Source organism: Sciurus vulgaris (assembly GCF_902686455.1).
Source record: "Sciurus vulgaris genome assembly, chromosome: 6".
NCBI lineage: Eukaryota > Metazoa > Chordata > Mammalia > Rodentia > Sciuridae > Sciurus > Sciurus vulgaris.
Genome location: NC_136466.1, coordinates 91,859,326 through 91,880,985, shown reverse-complemented (window position 1 = coordinate 91,880,985; position 21,660 = coordinate 91,859,326). Strand labels below are relative to the sequence as shown.

Here is a 21,660-nt window from a genome sequence, read left to right as displayed (position 1 = left end):
TTAATAGGAATCCCTTACATATTTGGAAAATCCTGTTCATTGACTTCTAAGCCAAAATGACAGATGTCCCCTCCCCACTTTCATTGATTCTGTTCTAAATGGGACCAAGAAGCCAAAGTGATAGGCATCTGGGATGTACATTCTGGGACTGGTTTCTTCATGCTGAGCTGCATCCTGCCTCAGCCATTAAAGCATTTAGGGGCCCTGCCAAATGGTCATTGTCAACCTGCTGACATCATAGAAAGTGAATCTGTTGAATGCCTGGGCTGTATTGCTTGGTTAGTGGTTACATAGAATATGTTTATTCCAAATATTACTATTATAAAATTAATTTTTTTCACTATCCAGGCTTGAGAGAGTGTCTTTACAGTGAAAGGGAGGAGCTATTAAATTTTATATCAGGATAATGAACATAAAATAGAACTGTGCCAACAAAGCAAGGCATATGGTCACATTATTTCTTGGGGGATGTATTCAGATTTGAGATAATGCTACCCCAAAGAGCTAATCTTGATCATTAATTTTGCTTCTTCCTAAAGTTTTGCTGTATAAACCTCTGGCAAAAGGTCCTAAGGTTGATATTTGCTGAGACATAATTAGTTTTACCACTGACTACAAGCTCTTCTGTGGACAAGTATAACTTCACTAAGCTTGAAGTCCAGAATTGTGCTTGGAATATGTTTGTTTCCTATTATTTATTTTCTATGCTAAAGATAGCTTTGGTCCACCACTTTTTCTAGTTTATCAGTAAAATGCCACTCAGTTCTATACATCTGACCTATGGAAAAAATACATTAAATACCACACATAGATTAGATAAAGGTACATGAAGAAGTGATCAAATGTTTTCTCTGTGCCAATATTCCTTCTTTTCAGATATAAGAAACTGCATTTCAGCCCAACATCTAGAATACTGAAATTCTCACAGAGAGCAGCTTGGCAACTCTGAGCCCCTTGGCTACTAAATCTTATCTAAGTGTCTTACTCAATTCTTACTATAGCAAATCTTATCCAGTTTACTTGGTGCCTTGGCTCTTCTCCCCATACTATCCTTAAAAAAGTAGGAATCTTCCATTGAGATACTGGATTCTGAAAGATAGAGGCTAGATGGACACCATTTAACAAGACAGTGCATTTTTTTCTTAAAAGAATTTTCAAAAACATCTATATTTCAGGGTTATAGGAGAACTAAATTAAATAAAATGCTATATATAAAGCTTCTAGAATAATTCCTAGTACAAATAAACTATAGTAGTAGTAATACAATTGTGGATATATTCCTTAAGTTTTTAAAAAAGAATTGCACTTATTTTTATTCATTTTGGCTTATACTAAAAACAAAATTTGGAAACACTAGAGGAAATTTCCAATTATAAAGTCTTTAATTACATATTTAGTTTTGCTCTAGATGACCCACTGTTGACCTGCCAGAATTTTGTTCTAGATGACCCACTGTTGCCCACCAGATTCCATTTTAGACAGTGATGGTAGATTCTTTATGTTACATAGAGAAGATCTCTTCTCCTCCCCCCGCCTTTTTGTTGTTGTTTTCCTTCCAGAATAAATATTTGCCTGATCTTAGTTTTTTTTTCCTAACTCCCTTGCAAAGTAGCTTTATGTTTTTCAGTGCTTATTTTCTGCAATGCCATTTGTAATAGAATTGTTATACATTTACATTTAACTTTAAAAATGATTGTAAAGTTGCAAGAATTTAGGAAGAAATATCACCTGTACTAGACAGGTTTTAAAAGTCTTTTTTTTTTTTTTTTTTTTTTTTTTGGTACTGAGGATGAAATCCAGGGGCTACATTCCCAGTTCTTTTTTTTTTTTTTTTTTTTTTGAGACAGAGTCAATTTGTGGAGTTTCTCGCTAAGTTGCTGAGGCTGACCTCAAACTTGAGATCCTCCTGCCTCAAGCCTTCCAAGTCACTGAGATTGTAGGCATGTGCCACCATGCCCTGCCAAAAGTAGTCATTTTTAAATCCAGCTGACGCTCTGAGTGTTATGATGAGAACTAGACAGCAAAAGAATAGAGAAAAAGAAAATAGAACAAAAGGAAGAAAGAGAAGATAGGACAAAAGAGGAGAAACAGGTCAAAGAGAAAGGGAAAGAATGAAAATTTGGAGAAGACACACTCAGACAGGATAATGAAGATTCTGGGAGAGGTAGGGGTGAATTTGAGCAGGGAAGATTAGATATCTTGGATCAGAAACAAAAATGACATATCTTTAAATAAAACAAATACTTCCTAACCATGTTAAACAAAAATTATTACCTGTAAAAGAATGTATGTAAAATACTTATTTTTTTCTAATAAATCAATAAACCTTACAGAAGGCCTGCACAGAGGTGTAAATACATCTGTTGTCTGGGGAAAGTTCCCTGAAGCAAGTATTTAGGCCCCCTCATCATGTTAGGACCTAAGGAAGGTGCAGATATTCCCTAGGCCTAATGATTTAAGAAAACTTCTAACTGTCCTGCGAGTATCTGACACTCTTAGATGGGAACTATACATCATTCTCAAAATCTTTGACTCAGTCTCCTTATCAGCAGGCAGGAAGTGCACCTTCTAGAAAGGGGCCTTGCAGATGATCTGTCTAGGCTTTTGTCCCAGGAGAAGCTCTGCTTTCTGATAAACTCCAGGTGAAAAGACCAAGAGACTTGGCTCTGGACTAACCTTGATAAAAGCCACACAGAAGCTCTGAGGCTGCTGTTCCCAAGTAACCAAAGAGAAACATGAATAACAAAAGCTACTGTCATCTAGAAGTGCTGGGATTAAGAATTGTGGGATAAGAATCTTGTGGAAAGCATAAGATTACAGTGGCCAGCGACAAGTCATTGCCTGTCCTTAGACCTTATTTGGAAAAAAAAAAAAAAAAAAAGAGAGAGAGAGAAAAGATTAAGTAAGGTGGGTCCTGAAATCCCTTCAGGTTAGATTTGCCCTTTTACCTGATAAATAGCAAGGGCTTTGGAATAACCTCTGTCTCTCAGAGTCATTTGAAAGATTTCAAGACTTTGCTGGTAGGTGCAAATTATCCTGCTGTTTCTTATAGGTGCAGTCATAGAAACGTGGAAATTGTTTCTGAATCCTAATAACAAATGCTGGGCTATGTTTTCTTTATTCCAACTTCTAATGAAAGAATTGTGAATGCCTATGTTTGTTTTTAAAAGCCTCTTTGAAAGGGTTTCATTTTCAAATGTGTGTTTAATATGGTTTAAGTTCAGATACAGAGCTGGGAGGATATATGAGAGGGTAGAGAAGACTGTAGGTATTCTATAATTCTAGATGAGCATAATCTTATTTAGAAGATGATTAAATTTCTGAATAACTGGCTCTATTGCTGAATGGTTCAAATACTGCCTCTCACATTTCCTTAGCTACATGGTTTTGAGCAATTTATTTGACTTCTTCATCTGTAAAATGGGGGAAAAAATGGTTAGAAAATTATCTAAAGCATTTGCCACAAACGTGGAACATAAATATTCCAAAACTAGTCATTAATATTATTAACAATTTTCAGGAAATACTATAACCTTTAAATGTTAATTTTTATTAAACCTTAATAAGGTAATTTTCTCCCTTATTTATAACTCTGGATTATTATTTTATGTTTATATGTTGTCATATGTATCTTCTTATACTATCCTTACAACAGTCACCCAAGGTGACCTGAGTTATTCTATTTCCTGCTTGAGGAAACTGAAGGCCTATTGTCTTAAGTCCCACATGTCTATCATAATTTGTGCTCACATTCTCCTTTGGTACTTGCAGCTATATTTTATATGTTTATGTTTTTACCTGAGATGAGATTTGAAAACTGGCATCTGAGTAGAAAGGCTATCTGTTTACAATAGTCCTTACCCACTAAAAGTAGTATGTCCTCTTCGTACCACTTGTCATACTCATGCAAGGCACATGCCATTATCATATATATCATGTGATTTTTATCTGTCAGTGCTTACGCAAGCAAAACATTCCATTAGAATTAGTGTTTTGTTCCTCAACAAGCCTCATGACTGAACCAGGGTAAAATATTTAATCTTAAACAATACAAGCTCTATAGGCAATCTACTTTCTAGCGCAGTTTTTGTTTTTGTGGTGCTGGTGATCAAACCCAGGGTCTCACACATGCTAAGCAGTCAGTACCACTGAACCACTCCCCTTCACCATTAGTGCAGTTTTTAATCAAAAAAAGAATCCTTCTAATATATAATAAAGGGACATAAACACAAGGTGTGAGACATTCAAAGTTTTTCTTAGATTTCATGTAAAAATAATCATTTACCTTTTTAGGACTCCATGCTTCATAAAACACTTTTATCTTTCTATTTAAGATGGCAGGGGCAGGTGATTCCCCCATTTTACAGATAAGGGAACTGAAGCTTGGAAAGCAAAGATGTCATAATTAATTGAAAAGAGTTCTCAGCATTGTAATCCATGTCTCATGAGTGAAAGGGGCTTCTTTTAGGTTACTGTCAAAAAGCCATCAAGTCACACATGATATTTTTTTACTACATTGTTTTAGATATTTAAACTTGGCTCTTCCCAAAAACTAATCTTGAATTATAATCAAATTGTGCGAGAAAGGAATCATATTAGTATTATAAAAACAATGTTCTTTGTGATATCTCCAAAACCAAGTAAGAATTACTTTGTGAAATCCAGAGGCTATTTTTCTTTACAAATATTTTACAAGACAAACTTGTACCTTTCTAAAAAGGCACATATGTTATAAATTATAGAAAGAGAGAGAATCACCATCCTTTCTCCCATCTGAGCTTAAAAGAGATTTGTTGACATATTCTAAGGCCAGCATAGACAAAACAGCACAGGAAAGAGGAGGCGGTCAGCAGGACTAGGGTTTGGCTTTGTTTAAACTAATTCCACATGCCCCGTGAACCATTAGCTGTTTTTATTTCCTGCTCTAAAGATCTGTAGTGAAAATAATATGGGATAGGGAAAAGCTGCGCTTATTTTTTTCCCCAACAAGATGCTGTGTTAGCAAATAGAACATATGAGCCACCTTCAGCAAACCAAGGTCTTTAATAATCCATTTTTCAAACACTACTGGTATTTCCTTTCCAAACAAAGATGGACTGTGACTGGAATCAATTTCATCATTTGTATGGTTGCAATTGCCAAGTTTCTGGAAATAATCGCCATTTAAATACTGGATAATATTTTTATATGAAGCCAACAACAGTTTTATTGCTATTTAATTTCCATGATTTGTTTGCCTGTTGTAAGTTTTCAGTGTTCTCAGAACATGACGTTTGTGGATAGGGAGAAGTCTTAAGAACAAATCAGGGAAAAAAGCAATGTTGAAGTTGTGTTAATGGCCCGACTTGAATCCACCAAACAAGGGAAATGAACATTAGGAAAAAATTTGCTCCACCATTTTGGGCTTTTCACCCTCAGTTTTCCTATAAAAGGCATAACAATAATAATAACATCACCTACCATTTTCAGACTTTAGCATAATGTAGAAAATCAAGAACAGGACTGAGAACTCGATTGTCCTCCTTAAGGGTTCTTCAGCGAAATGCAACAAAACAAAGGTAATGTCAGTAATAAGGGACTTAGCAAATCTGGAGGGAAGTAGGCCATCTTTCTGTATTGATGCCATGTGTAGCAAAAACCTGAATAACAACTTTGTGCTCTACAGGATACTACTGATATATAGAGCAGGCCTATCCTCTTGACTCTTTCCTTACTGCAGACTAAATCACTAAATCAGGCTCATTCTGAGGTCAACATAGAAGAAAACACCAAAGGCCCTCTCTTTATAATTATAGCATTGTTGAGAACTTATATGCATGATGGTCTGTCAGTGAATTTGGGGGTTGGTCAGCAGTAGAGTGGAAAAGGGCAAGATAAAGATGGTTATCAACTCGAAAGAGTTTCAAAGTTTCACACTGTGGCTAGCTATTACGTTAATAGGATAAAATAAGTCCTTTAGAAATGATAGTTTACTTATCTGCATTTAAAATTCCTGTATGTAAAATAAAAGTAGAATGGACATGAATTGAAGGTATAATGTACGTTCCTAATCAGCTATATGGATGATGTGAACCTAAATCCTGATGTGTTTTACAAAGTATATGACCATGTATAGATTACTTAACCTTTCAGATACTCAGTCTCCCCATTAGTAAGATAGAGACAATGTCTAGTAGTACTGACAAATTGTGTGCAACTGATGCATTCATGGATATTCACCAGGAATGGTCATGCACACCTACCTATAATCCTGACTATCGGGAGGCTGAGGCAGGAGGATTGCAAGTTCAAGGTCAGTCTAGACAACTTAGTGAAACCTTGTCTCAAAAAATTAAAAAGCGTTGAGGATGTAACTCAGTGGTAGAGCACTTGCCTATCATGTTGCAAGGTCCTGGGTTCAATCCCAGACCACACACACAAAACACACACACACACACACACACACACACACACACACATTTGTTTCCTTCCACCAATTGTCTTTCTTCCCAAAAGGTAGTATTTTCCTGTTTTGAATTCTTTTCCCATTTTTCTAAAATTTATATTGAGAATCCTGCTTATCAGATAATTCATTTTATTTACATCCTCTACCCATTTGAGCAATATTCTGTTTAGCTAAACCTCTTAATAAATATTTATTGAATAAAAGAATATCAATTAAATATCAGACACTATTATAGGCTCTGGGAATGGTAGGCTCCAGGAAACAGTGATATGCAAGACAGCACCAAACAAACACATAAATAAACAACAAGAAAAACAGTAGAAAGTAAAAAGTGCAGTGAGCCGCTGAACAAAGAAACATGTTCTGGAGAGGGACCCAGTGGTCAGGGAGGGCTGCTCCAAGGATGAACTCTGTAGTTGAAAAGTAGGTGTTTTGGTCAGGAAAGCAATAACTCTTCTAAATCTTTCAAATGAGATTTAATGCAGAGAAGTGGTTATATGGATGATGGAAAAAATTGAGAATCAAATAGAGTGTGGCAGACTTTGGCAATGTAGGAAGCCATTGTCAGAAGGAGATTATGCTACTGGAGTCTAGATACTAGACCACATGGCCTGACCATGTGACAGAAGCCAAGCCATGGAGGGCTTAGCAATATTTAAGACTATGGAGGGATCTCTCTTTTGGGGAGGTGAATCACAGACTCAGCCACTTAGACAATACTAGAAAATGCCCCCAGAGACCAAGAGAAATAACAGGGACCTAGGGGAATTGTCCTGGTTTTTCTCCTTCTTCCCTCTTTCTAATCTTCTTTTACTGATTTGAGGATGAAGAGAAAAAGAGCAAGCTTGAGAAAAGGTGGATGAAGAGTTGCTATTTGGGCAAAGAAAAAGTGTGAGGTGCCTGTTGGATACCCAGGAGGTGATAGCATTAGGTTGAAGGATGTATGAGTCAGGTAGGAGATACAGATTTGAAAGTCCTTGGTATTCAGAAGGTCCTTAATGTTGAAATAGGAGTCACTCAGGTAAGGAATATGGACAGAGAGTGCCAAAACAGCCCTGGGGCCCAGCAAAACTTAACTATTGAGCAGATAGGTAGGAACTAGCAGAGGAGAAGACTGAAGTAGGAGGAAAATTAGAAGGCACTATGGAAGTCAAAAGAAAGGATTTTTTAAAGTTGTAGATGGGCACATATCTTTATTTTATTTTCATGTGGTGCTGAGGATCAAACCCAGGGCCTCACACATGCAAGGCAAGTGCTTTTACCACTAAGCTACAACCCCAGCCCAAAAGAAAGTATTTCAAGGAGGAAAGGATAACCTCCCAAACTAAGAGTTTAATAAAGACAACATAAAAATGCCAATGGATTTGGCAAATGTATTATGTGACCTTAAGGAGCAATTTCAGCTCAGTGGAGGGGATGGAAGCTTTGGATGGATTTAGCAGAGTGTAATTGCAAAGTGGACACACTCACAGAAGACACCCATCAAAAAATTTTGCTGTGAAAGGTTGCTAAAACATGAGGAGAGAGCTGGAGTACATGTGTGTGAAATCAAGAGGCTTTTTAAAGATAAATACTAGAGCCTTATAACTCTAATTAGAATTTGTAGCTTAATAAAATTCCTAGGTGATTCATATGCACATTAAAATTTGCAAAGAGTTATCCTAGAGTATATTTACTTGTTTTTGAATGACCCAGCAGTACAGAGGAGAATGGATGTTACAGAAAATGAGGACTAACTTCAGCTGCCGTTTGCGAAGGAATGAGAAAGAGGAAGAGGCAGGGATACCTCTTCCCCAGTGACCAAAGGAAAGGGAAAAGAGTGGTGAAGATCAAGGAGGTCCCAGCTTTGGTGTTAGGAAGATGCAACGACCTGTGAGTTCTAATTGCTTCTGTTTTTCTCAGTGATACAGGAGGCAAAATCAGTAGCCAAAAATGAGCAGGACAAAGGCTGCTGGAGACCGCAGGTGTGAAGCTGTTCATTGGGGAATACTATTTTCCCTCTCAGGGCTGTTCCCAGGCCCTGTAGGGTGATTTATATAAGTACTACACTGCCATATTTGCTATTGATTTTGCATTTCAGGCCCTTCCACTGCCTTAATAATATTAAGAGTTTTATCTATCTTTCCTATCTAGTCTTTTATTTAACTCTCTTTTATAAAGCTTATTGTATCATTGAAAACTCTAAATCAATGTCTTATTCAATAGCAAGTGATTGCTCCTCAATTGAAAAAGAAGTCCCTTCTTATGGATGAAGACTACCTGCCTCTCCAGGCCCTGCCCTGCCTCAGCAGAATGATGATTCAGCCTGTGCCAGGAGCAAAACCTAGCAGTTGTCACAAAAGCACAAGAAAATATGCTTTTTTCCCTCCTCACCAGTTCTTGCTTTTTACTGCTGGATTTTTTTTTTTTTTTTCAGTACTAGGGATTGAACCCAGGGTTACTCTAACTTTGGGCTACATTCCCAATCCTTTTTGTTTTTATTTTGAGACAGGGTCTCACTAAGTTGTCCAAGCTGGCCTTGAGCTAGGGATCCTTCTGCTTCAGCCTCATGACTCACTGGAATTACAGGCATGCACCACAATACTTGGCCTGGCTCTTGATTTCTAAGAACCAAAACAGTTCTTTGATAAATAACTGGATTAACAATCTAGAATTTGGCCACATCACTGATGATTTAAATTTTGTTCCATTTTGCTGGCATGGTAGCAGAAAATTGCTATTGCCACCTGAATGATATTGCCTATCTGGGAATTTATTTGCTGCTATTCTGAAGGGTCTTTATTGACTTCTGGAACCATTCACACACTGCTGATCATAACAAATGGGAAAAGGGATACCATGGACCCACTATAAGCTGTTCTAGGTTTAGTAAAGCATGTTATCCTTGCCCTGGTTCTTCAAATAAATATCACTCAACTTACATGTACTGAGTGGAACTTTTACTCCAGTCTTATTTATGCAGGAGATTCTGGCATCAAAGGATAAATTGTTTTCTGTGCATCTAGAAAGAGTTGGTGACAGAGAAGGCAATATACAGGTGGTGAAGCAAACCAAATTTTAAAGTCATGCCTTATAAAGAGCATAGCTCATAAAAGTCCTCGTGGCAAACGTAACTCACACTCCTCTCATCCTGTGACACCCATCTTCCCTACTAATACCCCACTCCCAGATGTTTCGGAAGGAAATGTGAAATAGGTATATCACCATTTGGTAGCCTCTATTTGTTTAAAAAAATCAAACACTGAGTTCTGGTTCACAATTAAATGTTAGCAACTCTAGCCAGAGAAACACACATACACAACACAAAAATGGCAGGGGAACTTAATCAATATAAAATCAAGTACCAGTATTAAAAGATTAGGAAACCTAGCCAGGCATGGTGGCACACACCTGTAATCCCAGCTGCTCAGGAGACTGAGGCAAGAGGATCTCAAGTTCAAAGCCAGCCTCAGCAACGGTGAGGCACTAAGCAACTCCATGAGACCCTATCTCTAAATAGAATACAAAATAGGGCTGGGAATATAGCTCAGTGTTTGAGTGCCCCCAAGTTCAAACCCCAGTACCCCCTCCAAAAAAAAGAAAATTAGAAAATCTTCAATAGGAAGTCATTGGGAATACTGCCACTGCAAGAGGGGGTGATTCTAGTTCCAGTTCTTTTCTTGGAGTCTATATTCTAGGACAACAACAAAAAATATTTTCAGTATGATTTCTTGTAGAGCTAAAGAAATCCCTGTATACTTGGAACAATTTAAGATTGTTTTGAGTCTAATATGGTAGATTAATCCCAAATATGTAAAACATTTAGCCAATGTCTGATTTATAATAAGTTCCAAAAATGTTCCTTATTACCATTTTATTACTATTAATTATTGCTGTTACTATAATTATCATTAAGTACTGGAAAATAGATGACAATAAATATTGACTTTTCCTACCTGATTTTTGATGTGTCAGATGAACACAAATGTTTAAATGCCTCTGTTTATGAATGCTTCCTGATTGTAAGCACTAAAGTTACAACAATCTGCTCTTCCTCAAACACACTGTGTAGAGTTGATAGAAATTATTTTGAACCTTCTGGTTTGTGTGACTTTTTGGCACATTTACCAGTATTATGAATTAGATATTTTATCTGAGCCAAACGGCTGCTATGCAGAAATACAAATAGAAGTAGCATTTTCCAGACAAACACATAGCTGGGGGAAACAAAGACAGCATTATAAATTAACATTTAGTTATTTATTATTCACTTTATTAATCTAAATGTCAAAATTGTCCTTCCAATTTTTGCATTCTTATTTTCCCTCCTTTCTGAGAAGTATTGAAATACTTTTCTTTAGCTAACAGGAATTTATTTATTTATTCTTTTAACTTCAAAAAGATGATTGGTACAATTCAGCTAAGAACACAAAGTCACTAATAACAGGTAGAGTCATTCCTGTAAAGAGTCACCTTAGTGGCAAACATTGCATTAGTATAGGAGAGAGTGGCCATGCTTAAGAAACATGGTTTCTAAGAAATATTAAAAGACAATATTATTACAAAACAGAAAGGATTTGACAACTGGCAGTATTGTTTAGTGCTGCTGATTGCTATTATTTTTTTCTGCCAGGATAAAATGTTCATCTGTCTGAAGTTTCTTTCTTTTTTTCCTTAGTTCCTTGTTGCCTTAGGAAATTTAACTGACTTTAGAAAATTATTAGGTCATGGAGGTGAAACCCTCACTGATGGGATTAATGTCCTTATAAGACATCACCGAGAGTCCCCCTCCTCATTCTGCCACATGAGGACATAGCAAAAAGACAGTCATTCATGAGACAGGAAGTTACTTCTCAAGATGCTGTATCTATTGGCTTCTCAATCTTGAACTTTCCAGTCTCCAGAACTGTGAGAAATAAATTTCTGTTCTTAAGCAACCTACTCTATGGCATTCTGTTATAGAAGACTGAATGGACTAGAACATTAAAAAATTCATCAAGTCATCCAGGTTTGGTTTATAAAATAGTATTTATGTATCAAAAATTTTATAAATATTGTTTAAAGTTTTTATAATTATAATTTTATCTATTCTAAATATGACAAATTTATTCTCATCTACTTTATTATTTAAGTAAGCTGGTTGTCTTAGTGTTAAAAGTTACTTGGAACACACATAGGAAAATCATTTTGTGAAATTTGTATTAAAATTTTTAATGCAATTAAATTCAAAGAACAAGAAAGAACAGAATTTTCTATTAAAAGTTCATAAGCTTTATCTTATTTGTAGGAATTATGAGTGACAAGGAACTTTTCAGATCTAGAAAGTGGGCATCAAAAGTTTTAGGCAAACATGCAAAACCCATAAGTTCTCCAGCGTTCTTAGGCATAGCAATATGATTGACAGATGATTTCCATTCTTTCCATTGGACAAAATTATAGAGACCACAGAAGTGGGTGTGCATATATTTTTTATCAGCAAGTATAGGTGCTAATCATTGGTGTGGTAGGGTGGTCATAGATTCCCCAGATAGCACACCCTTGCCACGTCAATACAGTGGGATGATCCATAGCTTTTAAGAAACATGAGTAGGATATAGTTAAATATTCAGTTAGAAAATAAGCCCTCTTCCCAATTCTAAATCAAGTTTTAGTTCTTCATTCATACTCAAGCAACTCAATGATATATGTGGAAAGCAGAAAAAGAGAGCCATCCACATTATATGCCAGGTACTATGCTAAACCCTGCACTTGCCTTAGAAATGCACACCACAAACAACCCCACAAAGACTATTAGCCTCATTTTGCAGATGGAGAAATATCTTCAAAAGGTCACAGAGCATGTAAGGGGCTGAGTGAGGACCAAAAGCTATATATGTCTGTAGGCAAAAAAACTTAGAAAAAAACAAAAACCAGTTCTAGTGTTACAGAAAAGACCTCAGTGTTTATGTCACTGTTCAATCATATAACTCCAATCCTAGTTCTGTGATCTCAAGTGTTGAGTGATATTGTAATCAACATTTGAATTATTCTCCTATGTACTTCATTGCTCTAAACCTATGTATTTTCAATGTACTAAATGTACCAGCTATCACTTATATACTACTACCATCCTTTCTAGAATTTCTGTGAGCACTGCTGATCAAATGTGTACATTCCATGATACTCATTAAAATTGATGTTCATCCCTCTATAGGTAGAGATAGCATGAAAACTATTAACTTTTTAGGATGTGTTTTATCATATTTGTACTTTCTAATGATAAAATAAGCTTAGACAGTAAAAAATCTGTAAACAATGTTAACATGTTTAGGATATATCCTTTTAATCTCTTTTCTAAATATTAATCTTTCTACCGTTATTAATCATGTCATTATTGCATGTCAAGAACAGTGTCATATGATATGGATTCAATGAACAAGTCAAGTTTGATCTGGAATCCCTGATATTGAACATGCAAATTTATTACATTTACAAAGGAGATGTGTAGTGTACACACATATGTATATATTTCTTGCTTTTAACTTCCAAATGCTGGACATTTTTATTGATTTCCCTTGCTATCATTTAAATAATGGTGCCGAGAACATCTTTTTGTACATAAGTCTTTGTACTTTGTACGAGCCAAACTTCCAAATCTTGAAATGCAGAGTTGAAGGATACATGTTTTAAATAGTTATTTATTTATTTATTGGTACTGGGTATTGACCTCAGAGGCACTCAACCACTGAGCCATAACCCTAGCCCTATTTTGTATTTTATTTAGATACAGGGTCTCACCAAGTTTCTTAGCATCTTGCTGTTGTTGAGACTAACTTTGAACTTGAGATCCTCCTACCTTAACCTCCCAAGCTGCTGGAATTACAGGAGTGCACCACCATGCCTGGCTACTTAAATTGTCTTTTAAAGTAAGTAAATAAATAAATAGTTCAAAAGTAATAGTTCAAGAAATACGTGCTCAAGTTGGGATGGAAGAGCTGGCTCCCAACTGATTTCTCCCCTCCTTGGACACAATCAGTGTCACCTAATTTCTTATACAGTTTTCCAGAAATTCTGCTGTACACAGTCAAGCAAATACAAATGTGAATGAGTGTGTGTGTGTGTGTTATCCTATTTCTTTTTAAGACACAAATAGCATAGTATTACATGGCATGCTTTTTTTCCCTAATAAATTGTATATCTTTGAAATTATTTCACATCAATGTTAAAAACTTTCTCATTCTTAGAACTGCATAGTAGTCCATGGTATGGAGATACCATGAATTTACTTGATCAGTTTTCCCTTAATGAATGTTTAGGTCCTTTACCAATTTCTGTTATTACACAGAGTTCACACATGTGAGTGTATCTGTAGGATAAACTTGTGGAAGTAAAATTGTTTGGCCAAAGAATCCATGTTTTTGTAATTTTAGTATGTACTGCCAAATCGTCTTCCAAAAGAGATTGTACAGCTTCCACTCCCACCGGGAGGACATGAAGGTATCTATTTCCTTGCCAGACTGCATCTGCCTCCTCTTTTCCATGTATTTTCAAGAATAGTTGGAGACCCAGACTAATTGCTAGGAAAGCTCCACAGGGTTAGTTTTTTATATTTTTAACAGTATTTGTCCAAATTATGTTTTGAATTAAATGAGACTTTGATTTATAGGATTGAGTACAAGATATAGAGAAGACGATGGGTTTATTCTGGATGTAAAAATGGCCAAGCCAGCTGAGCATTTTACAGTACAGGTGGATCACAAATAATCTCCAAACTACTGATAGACTAAAGTAGACTTTTTCTTGTTCAGGAGCACTTTCCACCAAAAGTACTACACGGAAAGAGACTTTTGAGAGTATTTGTGCATTGTATGTAAGGTCTAACCCCATAAGTATGTTCAAATAAGTGTTTGTTTTACTACATTGGGTGGGTCTTCAAGCAAAAAAAGTCAGCATAGTAGTAGAATAAGTAATAGAACATTCCAGTGAAGTATACAGGATATACAACTAAGTAGCCCTAGGTTTGGACCTCAGTTTCCACTTGCTGACCCTGGGTTTGGATTTTACTAACTAGTTGTTCTCATGCACTTCATTGCATCTGAACTTCACCTCCCCTCCTCCCTCCCCCTTTTCTCTGCAGTGTTGGGAATAGAAGCCAGGGTTTTACACATACTAAGCAAGGGCTCTACCACTGAGCTACATGTCCCCAACCCTGAACTTCTACTTCTTTATCTATAAATATGATTAGTAGTAACACATAGTTACTGGAAATATTATATTACGTATATTCCCAAGTGAACGGCAACAACTACTAGCACAATATCACTATAGCAGCATAGTCCCAAAATAAAATATCCTATCTGATTTTTAGATGCATTCACATATTCATATAGATAAATGTAAGCAATATAAATATAGGCTAAGTATAAATATTGGTTAACCTTAGAATTTAGCATAACCCAAATCAATCTTGTTGAATTTAGAAAGATTAATACTAAAGTTCCAGGTCTCCTAACACACACACATACACACACATCCTTATACCCATATGTACTTTAAATGAGAGAACACAAGAAACAAAGCATATGTGAAAATCTTTGTATGAACCTCTTTGGAGTCAGTCTTAGAAGATAATAGGTATAAACTGATCACCTGATTGGCAAAAACATGTAGTCGTGCCTCATTTAAGATCACATGAAAAGGACACTACATTATTTTTTGGCTAGAAGAAAATGTTCATTAACTCATCAAGGGTCTGGAACCAAGATAGAGGGCTAAGCCCAATGGACACTGACCCTGCCTTCATGGTGCGTACAGTCAGGCAAAACATTTCAAAACATTTTGAGGGAGTTACTGAAAGTAACATATTTTCACTGAGCTTCCTGGGGATAGCAGAAACACTTTCAGGTAAGGGTTCTATCTACTTACCTAATCTATCTGTCAGGGAAAATAGCTAAGTAGAAGAAATGGGCTCCAACCCAAAGCATTAAGCTCAGATGTTAGAATGTGATGTGTGCAATTTACAAATCTAAGCACACAAATAGTTTTACATAATTTTTTACCAAAGATACTTGTCACTATTTGAATACTAAATAAGGGTGTTTCCTGATTAATTACTGAATAAGAAATAATAAAATGGGGGCGGGATTCATAAGTTTTGTTTAGATAACTCCAATTTTGTATGTAGGTTCTTTTATGTTTGGAATAAGTACCATTACTGGTGTAACTATGCACCCTGTACATCCAGGGGAATGAGAAGTTGTGCTCCATTTACGTACAATGTGTCAAAATGCATTCTGCTGTCATGTATAACTAGAATTAAAAATAAATAAGTGCCATTGAAAAGTATGTTGGTATTCTGAATTAATAACTAGTTACATAAGTTATAAACCTATATTTCCCTGATAGAAAATCTAATTTAATTAGAACTTAAATTCTCAAAATTAGCTAAATCTCATTTACCAGAAGTCTCTAAACTCAAGCCAGGAATAATGCACGTTTGCCACCTAGTGGCACTTAAAGCAAACTGCAGATGCGTTACATTTGAAACTATATTCTGCTAATTCATGGATAACAGCAGAAGCTTTATGGATAACTTCCTCTTTCTAGATAATTCATGAAGTTTTAGCCCCTAGAAATTTATTGTGACAAGCTTTCTTTTTATTCCTTTTCATTTCCCACTGCGCTATCTAGGTTAGATAGCCCTCACCTTATCCTGGTGGTGTGCTAGCCTCCTGATTGGACTCTCCAATACCTGTAAAATACAACAATTTGTGTTATTCTTATATTTAAGAAATGAAAAATAGATCCATTTGCAACACGTCCAGTAGAAGCACCTGGGCCTGAAGCTAAGTGCCTGATTCCCAACTTGCTCAACAAGCTGAATGCTGGCAAGAGGTTCAAGTGTGGCCACTCAGAGCACACATCATACTTCTCAGGCTGTTCTCCTGGTGAATGCTCTACCTGAAGTGTCCTTCCTAACTCTCCTCCATCTGGGTAATTTCCACCCATTTTTCAGGACTTAAAGCACTTCTTGACTGCAATTCACTCATCTTTCCTCATTCTGAATTCTAAGAATAACTGTCTTCAGTCCAAGTTATTTTTGCTGCACTCTCAGTGTCCATTATGTTGGTGGATTAGTAGATGGTTTCTCTAATGGGAAAAGGGGTGTGTTTCTGTGGGAAACATCTTGAGTGGGGTGATTGTTCTTAGATGTTTTAAAATATCCCTCTCCACTGCTTCTAGCTCAGTGAAGAACACAAAGCTCAATATATACTTGAGGGTTATGTCCACCAATACTGAACAGCATTTAGTTATTCTGATATTTTAGTCTGCAGATGTCTTGCAGGTGTGGCTTCTGATCACCCTGTCATCTTTCACTAGTTAAAACACATGTGATCTTTTCAACAGCAGCAGTAACTTCGTGTCAGTTTATCTGCATAATCAGTGAGTAGGGAAACTAGTATTGATGTTTCCTGGTAATTTAGGCTAATGGAATGGTCTTTTGACTACCTGAGTATTTTAGGTGAAAATTGGGGTTGAGATTTGGCAAGGATTTAGCTCATTGATTCATTTCACTTTGTATTTGCAGGTCTAAGTGATTAATGAATGCTTTTCAGAGGTCACTATCCATCTTCAAAATATATCATTCCTAAGTAGGCAAACTTCTACTTTGAAGAGAAAAACTTTTACTGCTTCACAAACATGTTAGACAAGAATGTGGTTTGATCAACAGGGCATAGGATTCACGAAATCAACGTGTATTCACATGGCAGCATCTGCAGCAGCCAACATCTTTTTGGCTCTGATTAAGACTACAACAACTGGTGGTATAGCTAGGGGAAGAATGCTTTGTTCTTAAATTAATTTAAATATATCCTGGGTTAGAAGAAAGTATTGCACTTCCCTACATGAGTCCCTAGTGGTGTGACATTCTAATAGGAAGACATGTTAGTTTTATTAAATAGATAATCCAGGAATGCACACCCAACCAGTGGATATCTCAAACCTCAATTTTAACCCTGTACTTTTAAGCATATGACAAGATCTTAATGTTCTTTAATTTGGGATAAGGTTTAAAATAGTTTTAAATAAATTGTATAAGGCTCAAATCTCTTTACCACATGAAGTGCTACAATAATTACTTCACCAGACACAATATTTTCTTGACTTATACACATATTTAAAATATGTGTATAGATACATTTCAAAAATAAAATTCATGTTGACTTATCATTCTTAAAATAACTTTCTCTACACATATCCATTTATCTCTAGACAAACAGTCATTGAAAATATGATTTGCCAAGGATTTGAATTTGTGTATCTACAGGCTGCATATTCTTACAATAAAAAAGTGGAAAAATCTACTTACATGCCTTCAGTTATCTTTGTTGAATTTGATTTTCTAGATATAAATAACCAAACTCTCTCAACATAAGCCTGACACTGATAATGAATATGTTTCAGATGCCAACAGGAAAACATACTTCTGCCACAATTAAATGCAAATGTTTTGAGTGCATGCAATATTAAAGTCGAGTTTAAGCCACTGAATGAGGAAATTCAGAAGTTAAGTGACTCAAAAGAATAATTTAAGCCTGCTGAGTCAGGTTTTCCCAGGGAACAAGCTGCCCCTTGGGAATAAATCTGGTGTGGTTGTAAGTGGTAGAAACTCTGTATGTTGGATTTCTTAATTTTAATAAAAATGGAGATATTTTTCCTGATACCTTGGCAATTTTATGCAAAGTACATATGGTTTCATTTTGAGAGAAGCCCTGTCTGTTTATTTAGCTAGTTAGTCCATACTTTCTGAATACCCACTGTGTGCAGTGTAGTAGGCCAAGCTTTTGAAGAGGCACTGGAGTCATGTATCTTTAAGTTGCAGATCAGAACTAACTTACATGCAAACACCTGAGAATCCTGAGTCTACTACTTTGGAGGGGACTTAACCAAAGGAGTGATTAATCAAGGAAGTGGTATTACCAAAGATGACTTCCTGGACCCAGGATGCAGAATCACACAAGTTATTTTATGAGGATGAGAAATCAAAGTGCTGGATTAAAGCCAAGGATCCATGTGGAGGAGATTTGATCTGTGATGAGAGGAAGCTGGTGGAAGCTGTCAAGAGCTTTGATGACCTGGGGCATCTGGTTGGCCATTTAGGTACCATCTCCTTCCTCCCTGAAGTGTGAAGTGTTCACTGTTCATCTTTAGGTCATGCGTAATGTGAGAGAACCCCAAGAAGTAAATAAATTAGTGTTACAATTATGTTGTCAAAACTTGTAATCTCACAGATATGTTACAGACAGTACTTGGCTTCTGTAGACACTCTCACACAGTGATCCTTGTAAAGCAAAACCTGACGTTAAAAATGAAATGGTGATCCCTCAACATAGAAATATAGATGGATGCTGGTTTATGCATTTCTTACTACACTTCTCTTATTAAAGTATGAGAGAAAATATTAAGGGGCATTTTGGTTTCCAACATTTAAATATTTATATCAGTTTTTAGTAAATAAAATGACTTTACTTGTACTAAAACTTATGGTGTAAATTCAAGATGGAGTGCAATACAAAACCAACCCTGGATGACAAAAAGAGGAATCATGCAAGTACAAGGACTCAGACCTAACAGCTACTTCAGGAGGCTCTGCTGATGCTGCTAAGCATATTATCTAAAAAGTAATTTAACTTGTGTCTAGCTTCCTCCTAGATGCTTGAATAATGTTGAATAGCAGCTGCCCATGCTACCAAGTTAGGAACCTCCCCTAGCAAAACTCACTAGCACCTTTTGGATGGGGAATTTCCACAAAGGGGATAGTAGAGGAGCAAATGTTTGCCTGTTTTGAATTCAAATTCCACACTGTGGTTTATTGGCTGTGGCTCTGCATGACTTTCTTAACCTCTCTAACCCTCAGGTTTCCTCTCGGTAAGATAGGGTTAATAGGGATACCTGTTTTCTCAGGGTTATTGTAAGGATCAAATGTAATAATCCAGTTACAATGCTTTCCCAGTGCTTGGCCCATAGTAATACTTTATAAATATAGGTCCTTCTTTTAATTCTGGGATATTTAAATGACATCACACAAGCTGTGAAGTTTAAGGTAAAATTTTGAGTATAATTAAGGCAATAAAATATAGGATAAAACTCCTGGGAAGTGGAAAGCTCCAAGAAGAAATTACTCTGATATATCTACTATTATCCACAGTAGAAAATAAAAGAGGATGTATGTCTTTTTATCAGTTTTAAGTGTTTCAACTGATTTTTTTCATTTTGAACTCTATGATGCTAAGTGAATGGAGCACCGATATGTCATTTGTCTTGGTCAAGATGTCAGTAGAATCAGGAATGGTGATGCTTTACAGTCTTGTGTCAATCCCACGAGACCTCTATGGGGTTTAAAGCTTGCCTTGAAGGCAGTGGAAAAGAGCATCATGAGCTGATGAACCTAACTACTGCCTGTTAAGCTGGCTCAGAAGAAAGCCTAAGGAAATTCCAGAGCCTCTTGATTTTGTCAAGGATTTGACAATCAAAATATCTTTTTGCTAATAACATTGTTTTTAGCTAGAAAGAAATGTAAAGAAAAACACTATATTTAACTCTCAAGAACACGAACTTAAGTTTTATTTCTGTTCCTCTATGTTGGACTAAAGAAACATCAGTATAGATCATCTATTTACTGTGTATCCATTCCAGGCAATAATTCAATCAGTGAAATTATATGAATACCTATTATCCACCGGGTAGTATACTGAGTGGGAGAGATGCAAAGGTTAATAATGCCCATTCCCTGCCCACAAGTGACACAGGTTAGTAAACAAATCCTTAGGGTGCTGTCTGTTACGTTCTATAATAGAGGAATAAGGAGGTTGGGGGGATGGCTAACTGGTAGAAGCAAGAAGACTCCAACAAGGAGTCTCATCCACCAAAGCAGAACAATCAATAACAAACACCAAATGAAAAGATCATGAAAACATTAATGTAATCCAATGTCAAAAGAAAATCTGGGGTATTATTCGTTAATTTGTCACTCCTATTTTTCTATAAGTACCACTAAATAAGAATTCCTTATACTTAAATAATCCTAAAGCTGTATTTGGAGGATTAAATGTGGAGCTTATTAGGAAACCTGCAAACTTTCTCATATTCAATTCAATAAAAATATAATGGGGAGTCTACAATATGCCTAGTGTAGATTTCATGCTAACGAGAGGGAAAATACAACAGAGAAGACAGAAATAAAGGCAGAAGAGGCTTGCAGGCTCAGGAAGGCAAGACAAGATAAAGGAACATGTGAAAAATGCTTTACAACAGGGTGCCAACAAGGAGCTATCAGGGAGAGACACAAACATCAGTGCCTGAATGGGCCAGCCTGGGTGAGAATATAGGCCCCATGAAGAGGTGGCATGTACAACTCTGCTCCCTCTGATCATGGTCATGTGGGAAACCAGACTTGATTTTACCTGACTCTCCTATTTTCAAAGAGAAGCTCAACTCCAATTTTTTTCCCTGAGATTTTATTTTTCCCCCATATTTTTATTGGCACATTACAATTGTACACAGTGATGGTATTCAATGTTACATACTCGTATATGCACACAATACAACAATATAATTTGATCGGTATAATTTTTCAGTATTTCCACTTTGCCTCCCTTCTGTACCTTTCCTCTCTTCTACTAACTTCCTTTTGATCTTCATGAGATCCATGAGATCCCTGCTCACTTGCCCACATTTTTTTTTTTTTTTTTTTTTTGGTGATACTGGGGACTGAGTCCAGGTGTGCTCTACCACTGAGCTACAACCCTAGTCTTTTTTTATTTTGGGACAGGGTCTCACTAAGTTTCTGAAGCTGGTCCCAAACTTGCAATCCTCTTGTTTCAGCCTCTCCAGTATCTGGGATTACAGGCATGCACCACCATGTCCAGCTTTCCTTTTTCCTCTAGAGCATATATGAGAGAAAACACACCACTCGTGACATTCTGAATTAGGCTTGTTTGACTTAACACAATAGTCTGAAGTTCCATCACTTTTCCTGCAAATGACATAATTTCATTATTCTTTATGGCTGAATAAAACACCTTTGTGTATATATATATGCCACATTTTCTTTATCCATTCATCCACTGACAGACACCTAGGCTGGTTCCATATTTTGACTTTTGCAAATTGTGCTGCTATAAATATGGGTATGCATGTATCACGGTATTATTATGATTTTAATTCTTCAAGATAAATATCAAGGAGTGGTATAG

At 36.3% G+C, this 21,660-nt stretch overlaps 1 protein-coding gene across 1 annotated transcript in view; it reads right to left on the bottom strand.

Moving 5' to 3' along the window:
* The window catches only part of MCTP1 (multiple C2 and transmembrane domain containing 1), a 564,948-nt gene that overhangs the window by 55,861 nt on the left and 487,427 nt on the right, over positions 1–21,660 (bottom strand). Inside the window, 1 exon segment of the mRNA XM_079146016.1 lies at positions 16,110–16,154. Coding sequence (XP_079002142.1) covers positions 16,110–16,154 — 45 coding nt within the window.